The sequence below is a fragment of the Heteronotia binoei genome, chromosome 8 (assembly GCF_032191835.1).
Source record: "Heteronotia binoei isolate CCM8104 ecotype False Entrance Well chromosome 8, APGP_CSIRO_Hbin_v1, whole genome shotgun sequence".
Taxonomy (NCBI): Eukaryota; Metazoa; Chordata; class Lepidosauria; order Squamata; family Gekkonidae; genus Heteronotia; species Heteronotia binoei.
Window position 1 is genome coordinate 107,475,730 of NC_083230.1, and position 21,194 is coordinate 107,496,923.

General features: G+C 45.7%; 1 protein-coding gene across 24 annotated transcripts in view; it reads right to left on the bottom strand.

Annotated features, from left to right (window-relative positions):
• PLEKHA5 (pleckstrin homology domain containing A5) overlaps nucleotides 1-21,194 on the bottom strand; it is a 342,905-nt gene that overhangs the window by 134,381 nt on the left and 187,330 nt on the right. For all 24 annotated transcript variants that reach the window (XR_009555758.1, XR_009555759.1, XR_009555760.1 and 21 more), the window contains 2 exons: nucleotides 13,512-13,595; nucleotides 4,836-4,956 (listed from right to left, as the gene is read on the bottom strand). Coding sequence is in view for 21 of the 24 variants with exons in the window: in XM_060245845.1 (XP_060101828.1) it covers nucleotides 4,836-4,956; nucleotides 13,512-13,595 (205 nt within the window). In the remaining 3 variants the exon portion in view is untranslated. The remainder of the gene's footprint in view (nucleotides 1-4,835; nucleotides 4,957-13,511; nucleotides 13,596-21,194) is intronic.

Consider the following 21,194-nt stretch of genomic DNA (forward strand, 5'->3'; position numbering starts at 1 on the left):
GTAGCCAGCTCCAAGGCTGACTCAGCCTCCATCCTTCCAAGGACGGTGAAACGAGTACCCAGCTTGCTAGGGGTAAAGTGCAGATGACTTGGGAAGGCAATGGCAAACCACCCTGTAAAAATGTCTGCCGTGAAAACGTGATGTCACCCCAGAGTCAGAAACGACTGGTGCTTGCACAGGGGACTACCTTCAATGCCAAGTAGAGGCATCTGAGCTATTCTTATCACCATGGGGATCATTACCTATAGAAAATGGCGAATAAATGCCCTGACCTGGATGGCCAAGGTGAGATCGGTCTCAAGGTCCGCCCTGGTTACTATGTGCCTGTAAGAACCAGTATTCCCTCTCAGCTGAGTTAGTGTGAGCTAGCTGACAGTTTTTTACCCTCCAGCTCACACATTTTTGTCTTAGCCCAGGAAAAAGGGCCCCAGAGCAAGCTAATTTATGCAGGAGCTCACCACTTTAATGCCAGTAGCTCACAAGGTAGTATTGTTGCTCACAAGACTCTACATCTTAGGGGGGGTACTGGAGACCACCAAGTAACTCCAGGATTGTTATGCAGAGTCAGGCACTGGCAAAAAACCTCTGAACATGTCTTGTCTTGAAACCCATACAGCATGGGTGTCAAACGTGCAGCCCAAGGGCCGGATCAGGCCCCTGAAAGGCTCCTATCAGGCCAGCGAGCAACTCACTGTCATCTGCTTCCTTTTCTCTCTCTTGCTTCTTTCTGCATCACAGCTTCCTTTGCCAGGCTTGCTAGACCGCACACAGAGCAAAGACTCTATTTTTTCCAGTGGCTGACCAACACATGAAGCAACTTATGTACAAAATCTTGCAGTGCCCAGTCATTTCATGTTTTCCCCTGGGTCTTAGGCTCAAAGTATTCACCAAGAGATTTCAGTAATGAATGTCAATAAATCAAAAGCAGGTTTACAACTTATAGACATACACCTGAACAGAATATTCAAGATTGCAATAGCACAGACACTGTCTCCAGATTTTGATGCAATAATTCTGAGCAAGATGTGTCAGTTATCAGAAACTGTTAAAATACTGCAAAAGTGCTAATGTTTTAAGCATGGTTTATTTTAAGGTTTTAAAAAATCTTTAATTTTGTTTGTCCATATCCTTTATAAAATTTATATCTCCACTATCTGGCATTACATATTATGACACACACGCCCAGCCCGATAAGGGCTCATTTACGTCAGATCTGTCCCTCATAACAAATAAGTTCAACACCCCACCCTACGGGGTTGGCATAAGGCGGCTGCAACTTGATGGCACTTGCCACACACATCATTCACTATGCTCAACTGAACTCTTGCTCATGCTGACTGGCTCTTATCTTTCCCAATACCAACAGGGCAAGAACTGCCGATTTTTCACACTAAGAGCTATGACTGTATGCTCTTCCTCTTCCCATTAGCCTCATGCTGTCTTCTAGTCCTGCCTCTCCATTCTAAGCTACATCTAATCCTTATCACTATTTATGTTGTGCCTTTTGATATCCTAGGTTTGAACTTAGTCCCCCACCTCCCGGGAGCCCCATTTCACTGTCTTCAATGCCAGAATTCAGGTTACGGGTTTCTCTGAAGACTGCGCCTGTATTCCAGCCTTGCCAATGCTCCCTGCCATGCAGATCCCGTCAGCGAGATTCTCGTTGTCAACTAAACACAGCCAATCCCATTTCTGTGCAAGCAGCAGTTCTCCACGTTTCAAAGGCCTTTAGTCAGGTTGAGCATTCAGGCTTTCTTCTGGCAGTCCAATGCCCTGATCGGCAGGCTGCTCTTTTTAAAGCCATGGCTTGGACAGGGGAGGAGGCTCGATATTCACCCCTATTTTCCTCCTCCTTTCCCCTAGCATGGAGCCTCCCCTCACTTTTAAAGAATGACAAAGAGGGGGCAGGTCCATCCACAGATTCTTGGGTCTCACAGAAGGGCGGGCCTTCCCCACACCAAGAGAAGTGCTGATTGGACAGTAGCCAGTTTGAAGTAGTGGTTACGTGCACGGACTCTTATCTGAGAGAACTGGGTTTGATTCCCTGCTCTTCCACTTGCAGCTGCTTGAATGACCTTGGGTCAATCATAGCTCTCACAGAGCTGTCCTTGAAAGGGCAGCTTCTGTGAGGACTCTCTCATCCCCACCCACCGCACAGGATGGTCGTTGTGGAGGAAGATCAAGGAGATTGTGAGCCGCTCTGAGACTCTGAGATTCAGAGTGAAGGTCGGGATATAAATCCAATATCATCATCTTCTTCTAGCTCTCATCTCATGTGTTTAACCCCTTCCTTCCTTGTTTTAACCCCATAATTGCCATCATCATCCCCGTTCCTGTCCTGGGCCACTTCTGTTTTATTTGCTCTGGTCAGGTAGCCACTTTTCAAAATAGGAAAGTGTGTACGAGAACCTTTTCTAATCTCTATTTTGACATATTTATTGTTTCAAACGTTGTTCCCCCTTAACTGGATCTATACAGCTGTTGACCCCATATACTTGGCTTGTTGTTCCTGTTTTGTCTCAAAAAGTCTACCCCTCATGATATTTGCTGATTTGCTTTTCAGCCCTTTCTATAAGTTTGAATGGTTTTCTTCCATTTCATTGTATCTGAAGAAGCGTTTGTGCACACAAAAGCTCTTACCTTGAATAAAACCAGGGCTCTTTTTGAGCAGGAACACACTTCCGGCTGGCTTGGCATAGTGGTTGTGTTCTAATATGCAAATAGGTTCCTGTTAGGCTTTTTCTACAAAAAGCTCTGTGTGAAATAATGGTGATGTCAGGGGGTGTGGCCTAAAATGCAAATGAGTTCCTGATGGGCTTTTTTTGACAAAAAAACCCCTGAATAAAACTATCTTGGTCTTACAGGTGCAATTGAACTCTGATTTTATTCTCTTGCTTCAGACCAACATGGCTATCCACCTGGATCTAATCCATATATATCTATAAGAAAATGTAAGAAGAATGTAGTAACAGCCATTTATTTTGATGGGCACTCTTGGGTAATCTTTGTCAGCTTTGGGAAGTTTCAGTTTGTTTAGCTGTGGAATGCGCATGTGCACATATAAACATGCACCCTCCCATACGAGCGACATAGCAGATCCAAGTTTTGCCCCTAGCCGGAACACTGAAGCCTTCGAAGTCCACTTCCTCTTCTTCCCAAGCCCCCATCAGCTTCAAACTGCCCCAAGCATAACTTATTAACCAGAGACATGTGGAATCTTCCTCAGGAAGGGTAATAATACAGCACAGCCATGAGGTCAAAAGACATTATGCATCTCCTAGGAGAGGAAACTGCAGTCCTTGGTCTCCGCTTTGGCTGTATTGGAGGAAAGGGAGCTTCGCGCTGGAACTTAAAGACACAGGGACGCTCTCCCAGCAGTCACGTGTGCCTTTTAATCTGTCCTATTGGAATTAATGCACTAATCTTGCTCCGGAAAAGGCGCTTGGGTCGAGGGGCTCAGCAGCACGAGTGACTTTCTGTCAGCTAAAAATAAGCATTAGTCATTCCCATCTAGCAATCTCCTGCCATGAGAGAGACTCTCCAGGTGTCAGCATCCTGGAAAAGGAAGAGAAGAAGTCCCAAGAGAACGGTTGTACAGCCGGACACAGGGAGGCTATGAGCACGCTTTGAGAGAGAATGTAAAAAACTGGGAGCTTTCAAGTCATCAGATACCTCAGGCATGAATTCACTTAGTGACCCGAATGGCACAAGTGCAGTTTGAGGCTGGTTTAGAGATAAGAGGATTGAACAAATTTGGCTGGTACTTTACTGCCCCTAAAATTTTAGGAAATATATAACATGGGGCTGTTCAAGGGATGAAAGTTTGGAAGGTAAAGTTTTATTGAGAATGTAAACTTTCATGTGCATGCACGCTTCGTCAAACAATAAAATGGGGTACACTTAGCAGTTACAGTTAGCTAACTGTACCACATTTCATTGGCTGATGAAGTGTGCATGCACACGAAAGCTCACATTCTCAATAATACTCTGTTGGTCTTAAACAGGGCTTTTTTTTGTAAAAAAAGCCCAGCATTTGCTTGTTAGGACACACATCCCTCATGCCAAGCCAGCCGGAACTGCGTTCCTGTGCGTTCCTTCCCCACCCCACAAAAAAAAATCCCTGTGAACAAGGATTCCCCCCCCCCACCCAGAGGAGAAGCTTCTGATTTTTTTTAATCATTAAAGCGTACTGTTTGATGGCCCTTTGGGACAGACACTGCGCCATACCACTGCCCTCAAGCCAAGCAGGAATGCCAATGTGACAACTAGCATGGGTAAACATCACACCCTTTGAACCCTGCCCAAGCCAGCCAGAACTCTGGCCAAGCCAGCCGGAACTGTGTTCCTGCTCAAAAAAAGCCCTGGTCTTAAAGGTGCTGCTGGACTCCAACTTTGTTCTATTGCTTCAGACCAACACGGCTGCCCACCTGGATCTATCGGTTTGGATAGCAGCTCTCAGACACTTCCATTTCAAACTAAAATCAACTAGTGTATCTAACCTATAGGTTGTGGCTAGAGATCTCCTGGTGATCTCTAGGAGACAGAGATCTGTTACCCTGGAGGAAATGGCTGCTTTGGCAGATGGTCTCTATGGCATTCTATCCCATTGAAGCCCCTCCCCTAACCCCGCCCTCCTCAGTCTCCATCCCCAAATCTCCAGGTATTTCCCAACTCAGAGCTGGCAACCCTAAAAATCACAGGGCAAAAGATGTTTTGTTTGTTCTTAAAATGAGACGACTGCCTCAAAACATCTACGTAATTGCTGCTCTGCGATGCTCTGAGAAGCTGAATAATTTGGTGCTAATAAATAATGTATGCTGGATATAACAACTTACTCTGCCCAGAGGACTCATTGGATGCGCAGAATAATCGGACGTCATATTATAGTGGGCGGCTTCGCTGATCATGTTTACTGGCCTGTCCTTCTTTTCTTCGGATGACATCGTTGCCGCTGTCCTGAAAACAGAATGTGCAATAAGACCCAAAGCTGCCGTGTTTGTAGATCGCCACCCAAAACCATCCCTAGCTGCTCTTTAAATAAAGGCTATCTGAGCTGCTTTCCCAGTTGCCCATTAAGCACGCTGCTTGGATGTTGCAGTCAAGAGTCCAGAGACATTTCAAGCAAGACAAACCAGAAGTAGGAAGGAAACCTGCTAACAGAACTGTCCACAAGTCAGGCTTTAAAAAATACAGCACCACTTTAACACAGAGCCAGTTATACATATGGAGTTAGGTCCTGTCTAGATTTCTGCAGGTATTTAAGAGGGGGGAGGTGGATTTTTGCCAATGCCCCTCCTGAGGGAATCTGAAATGTACCCCCTCCCCGCAGCAGCTCCAGGAGGATAAGGAACCCCAAGAAATACTAGGGGCTGGAAATCTTCAGCATTAGGAAAGGAAAGGTCCCCTGTGCTAGCACCAGTAGTTTTCGACTCTGGGATGATGTTGCTTTCACAATGTTTTCACGGCAGACTTTTTACGGGGTGATTTGCCATTGCCTTCCGCAGTCATCTACACTTTCCCCCCAGCAAGCTGGGTACTCATTTTTCCGACCTCGGAAGGATGGAAGGCTGAGTCAACCTCGAGCTGGTTACCTGAAAACCCAGCTTCCACTGGGAATCGAACTCAGGTCCTGAGCACAGCTTAGGACTGCGGTACTGCAGCTTTAACACTCTGAGCCTCGGGGCTCTTCTCAGTGTGAGGGAGTCATGGAAAATAGTGTACATGCACATGCACACACACAGAATTCTAACCAAGATCCAACTCATGGAACTGCAGTTTCCCAGCATTTTTATTTAAGAACATAAGAGAAGCCATGTTGGATCAGGCCAATGGCCCATCCAGTCCAACACTCTGTGTCACACAGTGGCCAAAAAATATATATTGTATTTTTCGAACCATAAGACGCACTTCACCCCCCCCCCCCCAAAAAAAAAGTGGGGGGGAAAGTGTGTGCGTCTTATGGAGCAAAGGTATCTTCCTCCGGGGGGTGGGGATCCGTTGCCTCCGCCTCTGATCCCGGCGCTTCTCCCGCGCCTGCCTGCCTGGCTCCAGCTTCTTCCAGCAAGCGCTGGGATCGCTCGCGAAGCGCTGGGTTTGCAGAGGGGGCGGGTGCTTCCTCTGTGCCTGTCTGCCTGGCTTCAGCTCTGATGCTTAAAGCAAGCGCTGGGATCGGAGAGCGGAGGGAGCGATCGCCCCCCAGGAGGAAGGTGCGCCCTATGGTCCGGAGCGCCTTATGGTCCGAAAAATACGGTGTGTGTATATATATACACACACACACACACACACACTGTGGCTAATAGCCACTGATGGACCTCTGCTCCATATTTTTATCTAAACCCCTCTTGAAGGTGGCTATGCTTGTGGCCGCCACCACCTCCTGTGGCAGTGAATTCCACATGTTAATCACCCTTTGGGTGAAGAAGTACTTCCTTTTATCCGTTTTAACCTGTCTGCTCAGCAATTTCTTTCTCAACAGAACAGCCTCTCTTTTAAAAGTCTCTCTAGTTTCAAAAGTACCCTGCTGCCAGGTCCGTGGGGTTGAAAAAGAAGGAAACCCCCGAGTTGCATGCATAAATCAGGCATGCACACCTGTTTGGCTCCCCGTCCACATCTTTAGGCCTAAATGCTACCCGAAAATCTGCACAAGCTGAAAGGAATGACTACTTGGGCAGTTGCTGAGGCTCTATCAACTAACGCAGCAGCACATAATACTTCTGTACTACAATAAGCTGAAACGCATAGAACAGTCATGTCATTTTAAAAAATAGCAATGTATCAGTAATATGTGCAATGAAGAGTTCAGGTTAACCCAACAAAGCAGAAACAATGACATTATATAATAGTAGTTTAGTTTATTCACGGGCCAAGCCAACATTTAGAATGAATAAAATAACACAAAGTTTAAAAAGTAAAGCCATATATAATAGTACATCTGAAGAACTTAATGCAGGTATTAAGAAACCTATTTCCTCATTCTCTTCTCCTGTATTCTGCTGTTACCCCTTTGTAGTGCTTATGTCCTGATCCTACATGGCTTCTCTTATGTTCTTTCCAGCAGGGACCCAAATTGGCTTAGAACCACGGCTTTTTTTGTAGCAGGAGCTCCTTTGCACCCCCTGCTGTAGCCAATCCTCCAAGACCTTACAGGGCTCTTCGTACAGGGCTTACTGTAAGCTCCAGGAGGATTGGCTACATCAGGGGTGTGTGGCCTAATATGCACAGGAGTTCCTGCTACAAAAAAAGCCCTGTGTACATACAGTCACACATCCATGAAATCCATTCCAAATAGAGACCGGCAGCTGATATCTGTTTTCTTTATTAATCTATTGATTGTAATATATTCTGCCATCATAGGTAGATCAGTACTTGACTCTTCCATGCTTGGCTATCAGGGCATTAAATGTATTTATTTCATTTGTACCCCTCCCCCCACCCTTTCTCTATTATATCTTTACAACAACAGCACCACAAAGGTTAGTCTGAGAGGGTGGGACTGACCCAAGGTCACCCCGCAAACTTTCATAGCACTGTGGGGTCTCCCAGATCCTAGAGAGCCAGTTTGGTGTAGTGGTTAAGTGCATGGACTCTTATCTGGGAGAACCGGGTTTGATTCCCCACTCCTCCACTTGTACCTGTTGGAAAGGCTTGGGTTAGCCATAGCTCTTGCAGGAGTTGTCCTTGAAAGGGCAGCTGCTGTGAGAGCCCTCTCAGCCCCACCCACCTCACAGGGTGTCTGTTGTGGGGGGAGAAGGTATAGGAGATTGTAAGCCACTCTGAGTCTCTGATTCCGAGAGAAGGGTGGGGAATAAATCTTCAATTCTTCTTCTAGTTCAGGGACAGCATTCACAAGGACAAATATATGGCGAACAGAATGAGAAGAGGGAAGATACAATTAATGTATTAAGTGGGATTGATAGCTGAACAGTAGGATATAGCTGTAGTAAATACATTTTAAAAATTAGGTGCCCTGTGCCTTTACTGTAATTGCAATTCTGTTTGGAAGTTAACTTTTGGAAATTAACTTTTTTTAGTGATAAATATACAGGCCATGTACGTGGCATTTGATTTTAAGCACAAGACTGCAGCTGCTGTACAGGGCTAATGATCTCCTCGGGGGTTCAGGCATAAAAACCCAAGAAGAGCTGTGATGTCTCTTGAATATCATTCACATTTTATAACTGCTTAATATAATTTAATTAAAACCTTGTTGGTTATGAAGTAGGGTTCAGAATTTTTGAAGCCCCCTATAATTTATGTAGCAGCCCTGTGATGCAGAGTGGTAAAGCTGCAATATTGCAGTCCTAAGCTCTGCTCATGACCTGAGTTCGATCTTGGCAGAAGCTGGGTTCAGGTAGCCGGCTCAAGGTTGACTCAGCATCCCATCCTTCCGAGGTTGGTAAAATGAGTACCCAGCTTGCTGGGGGGGGGGGGGGGGCGGGAAGTGTATATCAGTGGTCCCCAGCCCCCCATCTGTGGCCTGTAAGCAATCAGGCCATAGAGTGAAGCAGAAACCTTCACCTACTCCTTATTTTAAAAGCCCCATGGCGGGCAAAGCCCCCAGCATCCCCACCCTCACCAGTCCATAGAAAAATTGTCTTCCACAAAACTGGTCCCTGGTGCCAAAAAGGTTGGAGGCCACTGGTGTAGATGACTGGGGAAGGCAATGGCAAATCACCCCATAAGAAGTCTGCTGAGAAAACGTCGTGATGCGACGTCACCCCAGAGTGGGAAACTACTGGTGCTTGCACAGGGGACTACCTTTTCTTTTTTTATAATCAATGTAGTGTAATTGTCCTGGAGAGAAAAGTCTGATTGGAAAGAGAATCCTGAGGACACCCGTCTCATGTCAAGTAGACCTACCCTTTGTCTCCTTGGGCCCATTCATGGCTCAGTGGCTTTTGCTTATTTACTCATTCTCTTCTCCTGTATTCTGCTGCCTTTCTTCACCTTCCTGTCAAGCTCTCCTGCTCCCCACAACCCATCCTAGATGTTCACAACATATGGATTAGTGTCTCTGAAGTTTATTGCAGAGTAGATAAATTAAGGTTGATTAATATTAGCCAGAGCAGGGGCTCTTTCACACATATTGTGTGGCTCTCGAAGCCCCACCCCACCCCATCAGCCAGGTTGGAGAAGGCCTTTGTCTCTTTAAATCACTTCGCCAAGTCAGCTGGCAGCTTGGGGAATGCATTCAAAGTTAAAGTTGCTTTCTTTCCAGCTCTTCCTCCCTCCATCTATTTTCCTTCCTTGTGGCTCTCAAACATCTGATGTTCATGTCTTGCTGCTCTCAAACATCTCATATTTATTCCATGAGAGCCAGTTTGGTATAGTGGTTAAGTGTGTGGACTCTTATCTGGGAGAACCAGGTTTGATTCCCCACTCCTCCACTTGCACCTGCTGAAATGGTCTTGGGTCAGCCATAGCTCTGGCAGAGGTTGTCCTTGAAAGGGCAGCTGCTGTGAGAGCCCTCTCCAGCCCCACCCACCTCACAGGGTGTCTGTTGTGGGGGAGGAAGGTAAAGGAGATTGTGAGCAGCTCTGAGACTCTGAGATTCAAAGTGCAGGGTGGGATATAAATCCAGTATCATCATCATCTTCTTCTTCTTCTTCTTCTGTTAACCAAGTTTGGCCACCCCTGAGCTAGAGTCACTCATTGGTGCGTGTTTGTGTGAGTGAGATTATGGTAATGAAACTGGGCTTCAGAAACACAGGTTTGAATCCTTGATAAGCTATAAAGGGGCTTCAGAAACAGAAGCTATAACTGGGCTTCAGATACACAGGTTTGAATCCTTGATAAGCTATAAGCCTTTGATGTACACATGTTCAGTCTTACCTACCTCACAGGATTGTTGTGAAGCTAAGCTAGAGTTGGTATGGTATAGAGCAGTGATGGTGAACCTTTTAGAGACCGAGTGCCCAAACTGCAACCCGAAACACACTTATTTATCGCAAAGTGTTAACATGGCAATTTAACCTGAATACTGAGGTTTTAGTTTAGAAAAAAACTCATAGTGCAATTAACAAACCGAAAGAACATTTGGTCTGGATAGCATTTGCTTAGGAAACCAACAAAATAGTAACATGTCAGAATGGGAGAATGACGGTGAGAGTATCATAAGGCAGGGGTGGCCAATAGTAGCTCTCTAGATGTTTTCTGCCTACAACTCCCATCAGCATGGCTGAGGCTGATGGGAGTTGTAGGCAAAAAACATCTGGGGAGCTACCGTTGGCCACCCCTGCCATAAGGCAATAAATGGAGGCTGTTCATTGCTCTGTTGCTTGCAGGTCTGGGTTAAACTGAGAACATGCCTTTCCCAGAGGTGTTCCTGTCCACCTAATTTACTTTTGAACATGTAACATACATTATAAATCATTCTAGTTTGCCATTAGGAAAAAAGAATACATTAAAATATAGTGTGTTTAGTAGGAGCTGGTGGTTAGGGTGTCCAAATCAGATCTGGGAGGTCCTTATTCATATGCCCACTCTGCCCTGGCAGCTTGCTGGGAAACCTTGGACCGGTAATATACTCTGAGTTAACCCACCTCATAGGTTCATTGTGAGGATAAAAGAGAAGGGGAGAGTGTGTCAAACCACTTCAGTGTCCTTTTGGGGGAGGAAGGCAGGATACATGATGTTAGTTAATAAATTAAGTTGATGAAAGGAGTCCACTGATTTATATGGCTAAATCTGAGTCCAGCAGTACCTTAGAGAACAAGATTTTTGAGAGTCAAAGCTCCTTTTAGCTAATCGAGGGAGCTCTAAAGCTGGAAAGCTTGCGCCCCCTCCCCCAAATCTTGTTGGTCTCTAAGATGCTCCCTGGCTCGAATCTAGTTGTTCTGCTATGGACCAGTGACTACCCTTGGAAACTTCAGGGATAGTCTGAATTGTATTAACTAGAAAGTCTGATGTGAGAAAGAAGGGCCAGTTTGGTGTAGATGTTAAGTGCGTGGACTCTTATCTGGCAGAACAGGGTTTGATTCCCCACTCCTCCACTTTCAGCTGCTAGAATGGCCTTGGGTCAGCCATAGCTATCACAGAGCTGTCCTTGAAAGGTTAGCTTCTGGGTGAGCTTCTCTCAGCCCCACCTACCTCACAGGGTGTCTGCTGTGGGGGAGGAAGATAAAGGAGATTGTGAGCTGCTCTGAGAGCCTGAGATTCGGAGTGAAGTGCGGGATATAAATCCAATATCTTTAAAGAAACTGCAATCCTGTGCATGTGTAGAGAGTACTCACTGTAGATTACTTCCGAATAACCATGGAGAGCAAGTCCAGTGAGAAAAGACTAAGGGATTTGGGGATATTCAGTCTGGAGAAGAGGAAGCTGAGGGGGGAGACAAGATTGCTCTTTTGAAGTATTAGCAGGGCTGCCACTTTGAGGAGGGCAGGGAGCTGTTCCTGCTAGCAGCAGAGGAGAGGACTGGCATAAAAAAAGCTTTTTGACAGTAAGAGTTGTTCAACAGTGCAATCAACCCCCTCACTGGCAGTCTTTAAGCAGCAGCTGGACAAACACTTGTCAGGGATACTCTGGAAAACCAGAACAGCAGTGCAACAGTTAAAAAACAGCTTATCGACAATTTGCCTTATGGTCCCTATAGCTTGAATGAGCTCTACTCAAATACTGCTATCAGAAGCATCGTATTTGAAAGCAAGGAAGCCTGCAGTTCCTCCCTTTCAGCGCCTAAACCAGAGGCGATCTCGGCCGCTGTTTCTGCCAGATTAGTGGGATCCAACATTTCCTGTAATAAACCCACATCCCTTCAAAAAAAATGTGCTTGATTCAAGGTCCTGATCTCTCCTCCCCCCCCCCTCAATCCCCACACACCTATGCTCTTCTTCCCTTTGGCTTGGAAGCCAAAGTTTTGAAAATATGAAACAGTTTTGAAATATGAAATGCAACCAGGTCTGGGCCACATGAAAACGTGAAGCTGCCTTATACCCATCTCTCTAGTGCAGGGGTGGTAAAACTGTGGTTCAGGAGCCCTAAAACTGCAGGAACTCCTGCAAGGAAGTTTCCTCTGTGCGCTGTGCTTGGGGGCTGCACTCACCCCCCGTCAGAATTCCAAAGGTTCCCATGAGCTCAAAAAGGTTGGAGTACCCTGTTGTCTCTCTGAAGGAGGCCCAGTTAGGATTGCCAGGTTTGGGTTGGGAAATACCTGGAGATTTGGGGGAAGGAGCCTGAGTCTGGAAAGAGGAGGAGCTTCAATGAGATATGACTCCAGAGCCTTGTGCGCAGGGGTGCGGGCGAGGGAGCGTGCGAGCCCACAGAGAGGGCTCCAAGTGCCACCTCTGGCACCCATGCCATAGGTTCGCCACCACTGGTATAGAGGGTGTGACGAGGATTTGGACAGACCCAGGTTTGAATTCTCATTCTGCTGTTCGCTGGGTGACTTGACCCAGTAACTCATTCTCAGCCTAATTTACCTCACAGGGTTGTTGTGAAGACGGAATGGAGAAGGGGAATGTTCTAAGCAGGGCTTTTTTTGTAGCAGGAACTCATTTGCATATTAGGCCACATACCCCTGATGTAGCCAATTCCCCTGGAGCTTACTGTAGGCCCTGTACGAAGAGCCCTGTAAGGAATTCCAGCAGGACCTCCTTTGCCTATTAGGCCACACACCCCTGATGTAGCCAGTCCTCCTGGAGCTTACAGTAGGCCCTGTATGAAGAGCCCTGTAAGGAATTCTAGCAGGACCTCCTTTGCCTATTAGGCCACATACCCCTGATGTAGCCAATTCCCCTGGAGCTTACTGTAGGCCCTGTACTAAGAGCCATGTAAGCTCTTGGAGGATTGGCTATAGCAAGAGGTGCGAAGGAACTTACACTAGGCCCTGTAACAATAAGAACAACCCTGTACAAAAAAAGCCCTCTGGGTACATAGGTGAGTTTATTCACACATGAACACACTTGAAGCTGCCTTATACTGAATTAGGCCATTTGGTCCACCATGGTCGGTATTGTCTACTCAGAATGTGTATATATATATATATATATATATATATATATATATATATATATATATATATATATATATATATATATGTGTGTGTGTGTGTGTGTGTGTGTGTGCGCGCACCTGGAAGTCATGTCAACCTCTGGTGATTGACCCCTACTGGGGGCCTGGAGGATATTCAGAGAGGTAGCTGAACAGAGCCTGTCCCTGTCCTCTTGACTGGATATTTCAGGGAGACTTCTCATTTAAGTACTAACCATCTTAGCTTCCAAGATGCTGGGGATCGAACCTGGGACCTTCTGCAAAGCAGAGGTTCTTCCACTGAGCCACACGCCCCTTCCCAACTTCTACATGCCTGGGGGCAAGAAGCCCCCTCTTTTAAATCAGGCCACACTATGACACTATTTAAAAAGGTAACTTGTAACCCACACAAAAGCCTCCTTGGCTGGACAGAATACTTTACCGCTGCCAAAGAATAGATGGTCAACTGATGAACATCCTAAACCCAATGTCAACAAGCTCTTAATAAAGCTCTTTATTCATCGAGTAAAATAAACACTTACTGTTCATTCACGACAAAAATGCAGTTGTCCTGTGATGGCTGCCCTGTGACTGGATGCTTGCAGGTCACTTTTCGTTCATTATGACTGGAGGAGACAAAACACACAGGAGATGCATAAGTGCGCCATTTTTTTCAACACACAACTGCAAAATTCACAGGCAGCAACTGGGCAGATTCATCATGGAAGCCTTAATTGGTGCATACATGCAGCCTCTCACGGTGATGCAGTCTCGGTGGCTAATGATACTCGAGGCAAGGTATTTTAAACTCAAGCACCCAGCAATCCTTTCGAGCTTAGCATAGAACATTTGAGCTGAACATTCCCTCTGTATCCATATTAAGCCTTGTCAGAAGTTATTTTCTAAAGAGGTTGTAGCTCATATTTTAACCCAAATAGTTGATGCCCTGTAGTGAGGTGCAATGATAAACCCCAGGTTGTGGGAAGAGAAGCAAAGGGAACTTTGAATGAGACAAGATCTCTGCTTTGGCATATATGGATCATGTTTTGCATATTAGCTATGCCATGTTTAGCCCCATTTCTCATAAAGAAAGGATGCAAGGTGGGTTACAGTTAAACACACACATTAACGTAAGAACATAAGACAAGCCATGTTGGATCAGGCCAATGGCCCATCCAGTCCAACACTCTGTGTCACACAGTGGCCAAAAAACCCCAAGCACCATCAGGAGGTTCACAAGTGGGGCTAGAAGCCCTTCCACTTTGCCCCCTCCCAAGCACCAAGAATACAGAGCATCACTGCCCCAGCCAGTTCCAACAATATGCTGTGGCTAACAGCCACTGATGGACCTCTGCTCCACATGTTCATCCAATCCCCTCTTGAAGCTGGCTATGCTTGTAGCCGCCGCCACCTCCTGCGGCAGTGAATTCCACATGTGGATCACCCTTTGGGTAAAGAAGTACTTCCCTTTATCCATTCTAACTCGACTGCTCAGCAATTTCATTGAATGAAACAAAACATCAATGCACAGAACAACAATTAAGAACTGCAAATCATGTCACGGGTGGTCAAAGGTAGCTCTCCAGATGTTTTTTTGCCTACAACTCCCATCAGCCCCAGCCAGCATGGCCAATGGCTGGGGATGATGGGAGTTGTAGGCAAAAAACATCTGGAGAGCTACCGTAGGCCGCCCCTGATGTAGATGGAGCATCCGAATCCACCTCCTGCAGCAGCGTTTTCTAACTGAGCTCTGTGCCAGAATTCCAAAGGTGTATTGAAGGTTTAAAAGGGTTGGGAACCCTTCCTTATACAGACTAGTAAAGCAGAAACAGCTTCTTCTTACACATCCCCCCCCACACATTTGCATTAAAGGCAAAAACTGTGGTGATAAAGTGCTTAGCACAACAGTGATTAAAAAGTTACTGCTGACCTAGCATAAATTATTCAAAATTCTGCTGAGTCAGCAACTCAACAGCTAAATTTAGACATAACGACAAAACGGAGGTATTTCCTAAAATCATTTCCTTCAAATTCAGAATGGATTGTCCTCATATGTGCAATCTGAAAACAATGCCCTCCTCCCATACAAACTAGGATTCTAAACCAGAATGTATGGTACCAACTCTAGCACCAAAAATTGTTTTAATTAATTTAAATTGTTTAACTGGTAATTGATTATCAATTTTAATTGTTTGTTCACTGTTTTATTGTTTGGTGTTTAATTGTTGTTAGCCGCCCTGAGCCTGCTTCGGCGGGGAGGGCGGGATATAAATGCGAAGCATAAATAAATAAACCGGAGTTTGGAATTTTGGTTTAAGAACATGAGAAGCCATCTTGGATCAGGCCAATGGTCTATCCAGTCCAACACTCTGTGTCACACAGTGGCCAAAAAATCCAAGTGCCATCAGGAGGTCCACCAGTGGAGCTAGAAGCCCTCCCATTGCTCCCCACAAGCACCAAGAATAAACAGCATCACTGCCCCAGACAGAGAGTTTCAACAATGGGCTGTGACTAATAGGCACTGATGGATCTCTGCTCCATATGTTGATCCAATCCCCTCTTGAAGCTGTCTGTGCTTGTAGCTGCCACCACCTCCTGTGGCAGTGAATTCCACGCGTTAATCACCATTTGGGTGAAGAAGTACTTCCTTTTATCCGTTCTAACCCGACTGCTCAGCAATTTCACTGAATGTCCATGAGTTCTCGTAGTGTAAGAAAGGGAGAAAAGTACTTCTTTCTCTACCTTTGGAGGAGGAGAGCAGCTTGCGGATAAGACATAATGTCAAAACCAGGGCTTTTTTTCTGGAGCCCACAGCAGAAGAGCTCTGCCTGGGCTGGCCAGGGCTCTGGCTGGCCTGACCATGCAGCCACCAACCGCGTGCTCCCAGGCCAGGCGGTGTGCCCTAATATGCAAATGAGCTCTTGCTGGGCTTTTTTTTTTTAACTGAAAAAAGCACTGGTCAAAACTAACGTCTGCTGTGAACAGCCAAACATTACTGTATTATTTGGGGGGAGGGCAAGCATTCCGAGAAACCCCTGCCCCTCCCTCGCCAGCTCATCTGCGTAAAACCAAAGATGATTTGTTATGCGATTTGAACAAAGCTACTGGGTACCATATTCTCTCTCTGCCCAAGCTGCATATTTGCCACCAATGCTCCTTCTAAGCTATGGAGTCTTGTGATTCTACTTTGTGAGTTACTGGCATTAAAGCTGTGAGTGAGCGATTTGGCTTCTGCTTAAATTAGTTTGCTCTGGGGCCATCCTTCCCAAGCTAAGACAAAAATGTGTGAGACAGAGGCTAAAAAACTGTGAGCTAGCTCACACTAACTCAGCTTAAGAACATAAGAGAAGCTGTGTTGGATCAAGCCAATGGCCCATCCAGTCCAACACTCTGTAACTCAGTGGCCAAAAAACAAACAAACAGGTGCCATCAAGAGGTCCACCAGTGAGGCCAGGATACAGAGGGACACTAGCTTAGAGGGAACACTGCTTGCCACAGGCAACAGTATTACAAGTCTCAGGGGACTTCTAAAAATTAGAAGAGTCCAGGGGTGGAATTCTAACAGGAGTGCCTTTGCATATTAGCCCACACACCCCTGATGTAACCAATCCTCCAAGGCCTTACCAAAAAAGAGCCTTGTAAGCTCTTGGAGGACTGGCGACATCAGGGGGTGTGACCTAATATGCAAAGGAGCTCCTGCTAGAATTCCACCCCCGGTAGAGTCCAATTTATAACATTCACCACATCCTTCTTTTCAACATTGTTAATTAAAATACTTCTAGCCACCCTTCTGTTCTACAGATCTATAAAGTGGCTGATTATAAATCACTTTCAGATAGACTACAAACTTGGGGGGAGACAACTATACCCAACAGTAAAGATCATTTCTAAAGTTTCCGGGGGGGGAAACTGAATAGTATTCATGCAGATATAACTAACTTTTCTGCTTTAGCATTCAGCCTTACAGTCATTAAAAGGAAAAAAAAACACCTACTTTCGATATGCAGCTCACCTTGAAAACCCCCAAGAGTCTTAGCTTCAGCGAGATAATCCCAGCAATTCCCCTGCTGGTACTTTTGTTAACATTCTTAGATCTTAATCACTTTGCAATTTCACACAGTCATGCTCTAATCATAAGCCCCCTTTCCCAACACAAAAGAAGAAAACAGAGACTCATAAACAAGGTCAAAGCCAGAAGACTGGAAAACAGTCAGTGGTGCTTAATAGATATGTTTAATGTCTGACATGGATAAACTAGTAGAAAGTGCTACTGAAGATACAATAGCTAAATACACTGAAAAACAAGCCTTGCTGAAAAGAAAGCAGCATGGTTTCTTTAAGGAGAAGTCCTTCCCCACCAACATTTTACAATTGAGTATGTCAACAAATTTCTAGAGAGGGATGACCCAACAGATGCCGCATATGAAGGACTTCCACAAAGTGATTGTCATGGTGCCTCACTGAAGCCTTCTGCATAAAGTTAATATCCACAGGATAAGAGGAACGGCTAACTTAAAGGGTAAGCAGAAGGTGAAAATATACCAACAGTTTTCATAGTGGAAGGAAGGTCACAGAGGGGTCCCCCCAGGGATCTGTCCTGGGATCAGTGCTACTGAATTTATTCATGAATCGCTGAGATGGGGGTCAACAGTAAGATATTTTGTAGATAACACTGAGTTGTACTGGATGGTTAAAACACAAGAGCACTGTGGGGCACTCCTCAAGGACCTATCCAATCTGGGAGGATAGGCAACAAAAATGGTAGCTCAAATTCAATTTAAGTGCAATAAAAATCTGATAAAAAGTGAGCTGGCAGATTTTTTTTTTGTATTTTTGTATTTGTGTGTGTATACTTGTGAGTGTGCATGCACTTGGAAGACATGGCAACCTCCAGTGACTGACTCCTACTGGAGGATATTCAGAGAGGTGGCTGAATAAATCCTGCTCTGCCCTCCCAGCTCTGGTATTCCAAGGAGGTTTCCCATCCAAGTACTTGCCGGAGTCAACCCTGCTTAGCTTCCAAGATCTGACAAGATCAAGCTTGCCTGTGCTATCCAGATCAGGGCATCTGGCAGAATGTTTTTTAAAACAAACAAACAAACAAACAAACCCTTTTACTACCAGAATGCTACAGTCCAACAACGGTCCTCTTTTGTCTTTTCTGATGTCTCGGGGCTAATCTAGTGATATACTGCTTTGCTTCCTTAACCACAGTGTTTCAGAGTCCTATGTCAGCACAACACTTCATCACTACAAAACTTGAGAATACACCATTTTCACATCCATCCTTCACAGTGGAGGAAAAGGGGATTTGTTTGTTCCATCTAGCGTCTCTTGCTTACTGGGGAAATCAATATCGACACAGAGCACCCTTTATGCATGGGCGTATCGTTAATCAGAGCCTTTGCTGACCCACAAAGAACTCGGCTGTAGCGCTGCGGAGACAACGCTTTGCTAACAACCTCATTACTATTCCTTCTCAGAGTTGAAAACAAGTCATGTTCCACGTGCACAGCACCTCAGAACCGCAATTCTGTCATTGATATTGTTACTCTAGGGAGATTTACATCTAATCTGAATTGGGAGAGCCCCAAGAGACCCAAACCCTGCACTTCAGCAAGCTTCCTAGCCAAACATTATTTTTTAATAAAGCCTTCCTTGGCAACTTGGCTTTTCCAAAATGCATCTTGCCTTCTTCCTATATTCCACAGCATATACTTTTAGAAGGGCTCTTAGGAAGATTAATTAAGTCAATCTGCCCAGAATTTAAACCCAGGGTCTCTTATTCTATCTGGGTGGTGAAGGTTTATTGGCATGCTTCTGGATTTTTTTTTTAATTACATAAACGCTGTTGGTATTACCGCCACCTTTCTGCCTAAACAGTTTTCCATCAGCCTAGCTGTCACTCCGTGCATACTCGGTCTATCGTTTAACATGCAAAATTAAAAAGCTTCAGAGCTAAACGAATACAGGTGGTGCATTTTAATATTTTCCCGTTATAAAAATTCAAACTGTGCGCTGGATACTCCTACTTAAAAGCACTCGGTACACTATAAACTGTTTCAGACAGAAGGTGTGCTCTCACAAATATGCCAACTTATAGAGCCAAAGCCCAAAGGATTCCCTAGATGTCTCATCAGTATGCCAGGCCATCCCTCCACCAACTCAGTATGTCAGCGGTATGGCTCACTCTTGCACATAGGGACATGAAGCCTTCAAAAGTGGGCACAGCTGGCGGAGAGATGCCTTCACCAGAACACAAGTGACAGCTTCTATCAGAAATCCTCTTACCCAGCAGGCTGTTATGTTACGAAGCCTCTGACTCAGTACTGCAGTTTTGAGCAAGATATTAGTGCCAAGGTTCTTTGTAGGAATAGGTGCATAACAGCTTCTGCACATGACTCTGAGAACTCCGAATGGGGTTCTTTCGACATTTCCTCTCGGGACAAGCACATATCACACCTCTCAGTGGGATCCTTGACAGGAAGGCCTAGACCAACCAAGGAAGGGAGCCAAATAGTGCCACATATGTCTCACAGAGGTGTACAGGAACATAAGAGTAGTCATGTTGGATCAGGCCAATGGCCCATCCAGTCCAACCCTCAAGTGCCATCTAGAGGTCCACCAGTGGGGCTAGAAGCCCTTCCGCTGTGCCCCTCCCAAGCACCAGAATACAGAGCATCACTGCCCCAGACAGAGAGTTCCAACAATAAGCTGTGGCTAATAGCCACTGATGGACCTCTGCTCCATATGCTTATCCATTCCCCTCTTGAAGCTGCCTATGCTTGTAGCCGCCACCACCTCCTGTGGCAGTGAATTCCACATGTTAATCACCCTTTGGGTGAAGAAGTACTTCCTTTTATCCGTTCTAACCCAACTGCTCAGGAATTTCATTGAATGCCCACGAGTTCTTGTACTGTGAGAAAGGGAGAAAAGTACTTCTTTCTCTACCTTCTCTATCCCATGCATAATCTTGTAAACCTCACTTCCATGGGGAGGACAGTAGTTATTAGCCATGGTGACTAAAGGGATCCTCCACATTCAGAAGAAGAAGAAGAAGATATTGGATTTATATCCCGCCCTCCACTCCGAAGAGTCTCAGAGCGGCTCACAATCTCCTTTACCTTCCTCCCCCACAACAGACACCCTGTGAGGTGGGTGGGGCTGGAGAGGGCTCTCACAGCAGCTGCCCTTTCAAGGACAACCTCTGCCAGAGCTATGGCTGACCCAAGGCCATGCTAGCAGGTGCAAGTGGAGGAGTGGGGAATCAAACCCGTTTCTCCCAGATAAGAGTCCGCACACTTAACCATTACACCAAACTGGCTCTCCAGAGAGAGTAAGCCTCTGAGTATTAGTGCTAGTATGTCAAACTTAGAGCCAGTCTGGTATAGTGGTTAAGAGCAGCGAACTCTAGTCTGGGAGAACTGGGTTTGATTCCCCCACTCCTCCACATAAAGGCAGCTGGGTGACCTTGGGTCAGTCAAAGCTCTCTCAGAGCTTTCTCAATCCCACCTACCTTACCATATGTCTGTTGTGGGTAGGGAAAGGGTATGTTTTTGACTAAACAGCAGGAAGACCACTGGTGGACCTCCTGATGGCACTTGGGTTTTTTTTGGCCACTGTGTGACACAGAGTGTTGGACTGGATGGGCCATTGGCCTGATCCAACATGGCTTCTCTTATGTTCTTGTGTTCTAAGAACTTCTTGACAGTCAAAGAGGTTCCTCAGTAGAACAGGCTTCCTTGTAAGATGGTGGGCTCTCCTTTAGAGGTTTTTAAACAGGTTAGATGGCCATCTGACAGCAATGCCAATTCTGTGAACTTAAGCAGATCATGAGCGGGAGGGCAGGGGAAGCTTCTTGTGAGTTTCCTGCACTGTGCAGAGTGTTGGACTAGATGACCCTGGAAGTCCCTTCCAACTCTATGATTCTGTGTGATTTTAAGCTGCTCTGAGATCCCTTTGAGTAGCGAAGAGTGGTGTATAAGACCACCTTTCTTCTGTCATGGGAAGACCTTGCCTCTATGCCCTGCTGCTGGCCCTCCAATGTAACTGGTTGGCCACAGTGTGAGCAGGATGCTGGGCCAGATGGAAACATGGGTTTGACCCAGCAGGACTCTTCTTACAAGAGAAAGTAAAAAGCTGCATATATCAGACTGCGGGATAGATTTCAAGGACTACAGGCACTGAGAAATATGCAGCCGCATAGCTCTACTTTGCTACTTTGA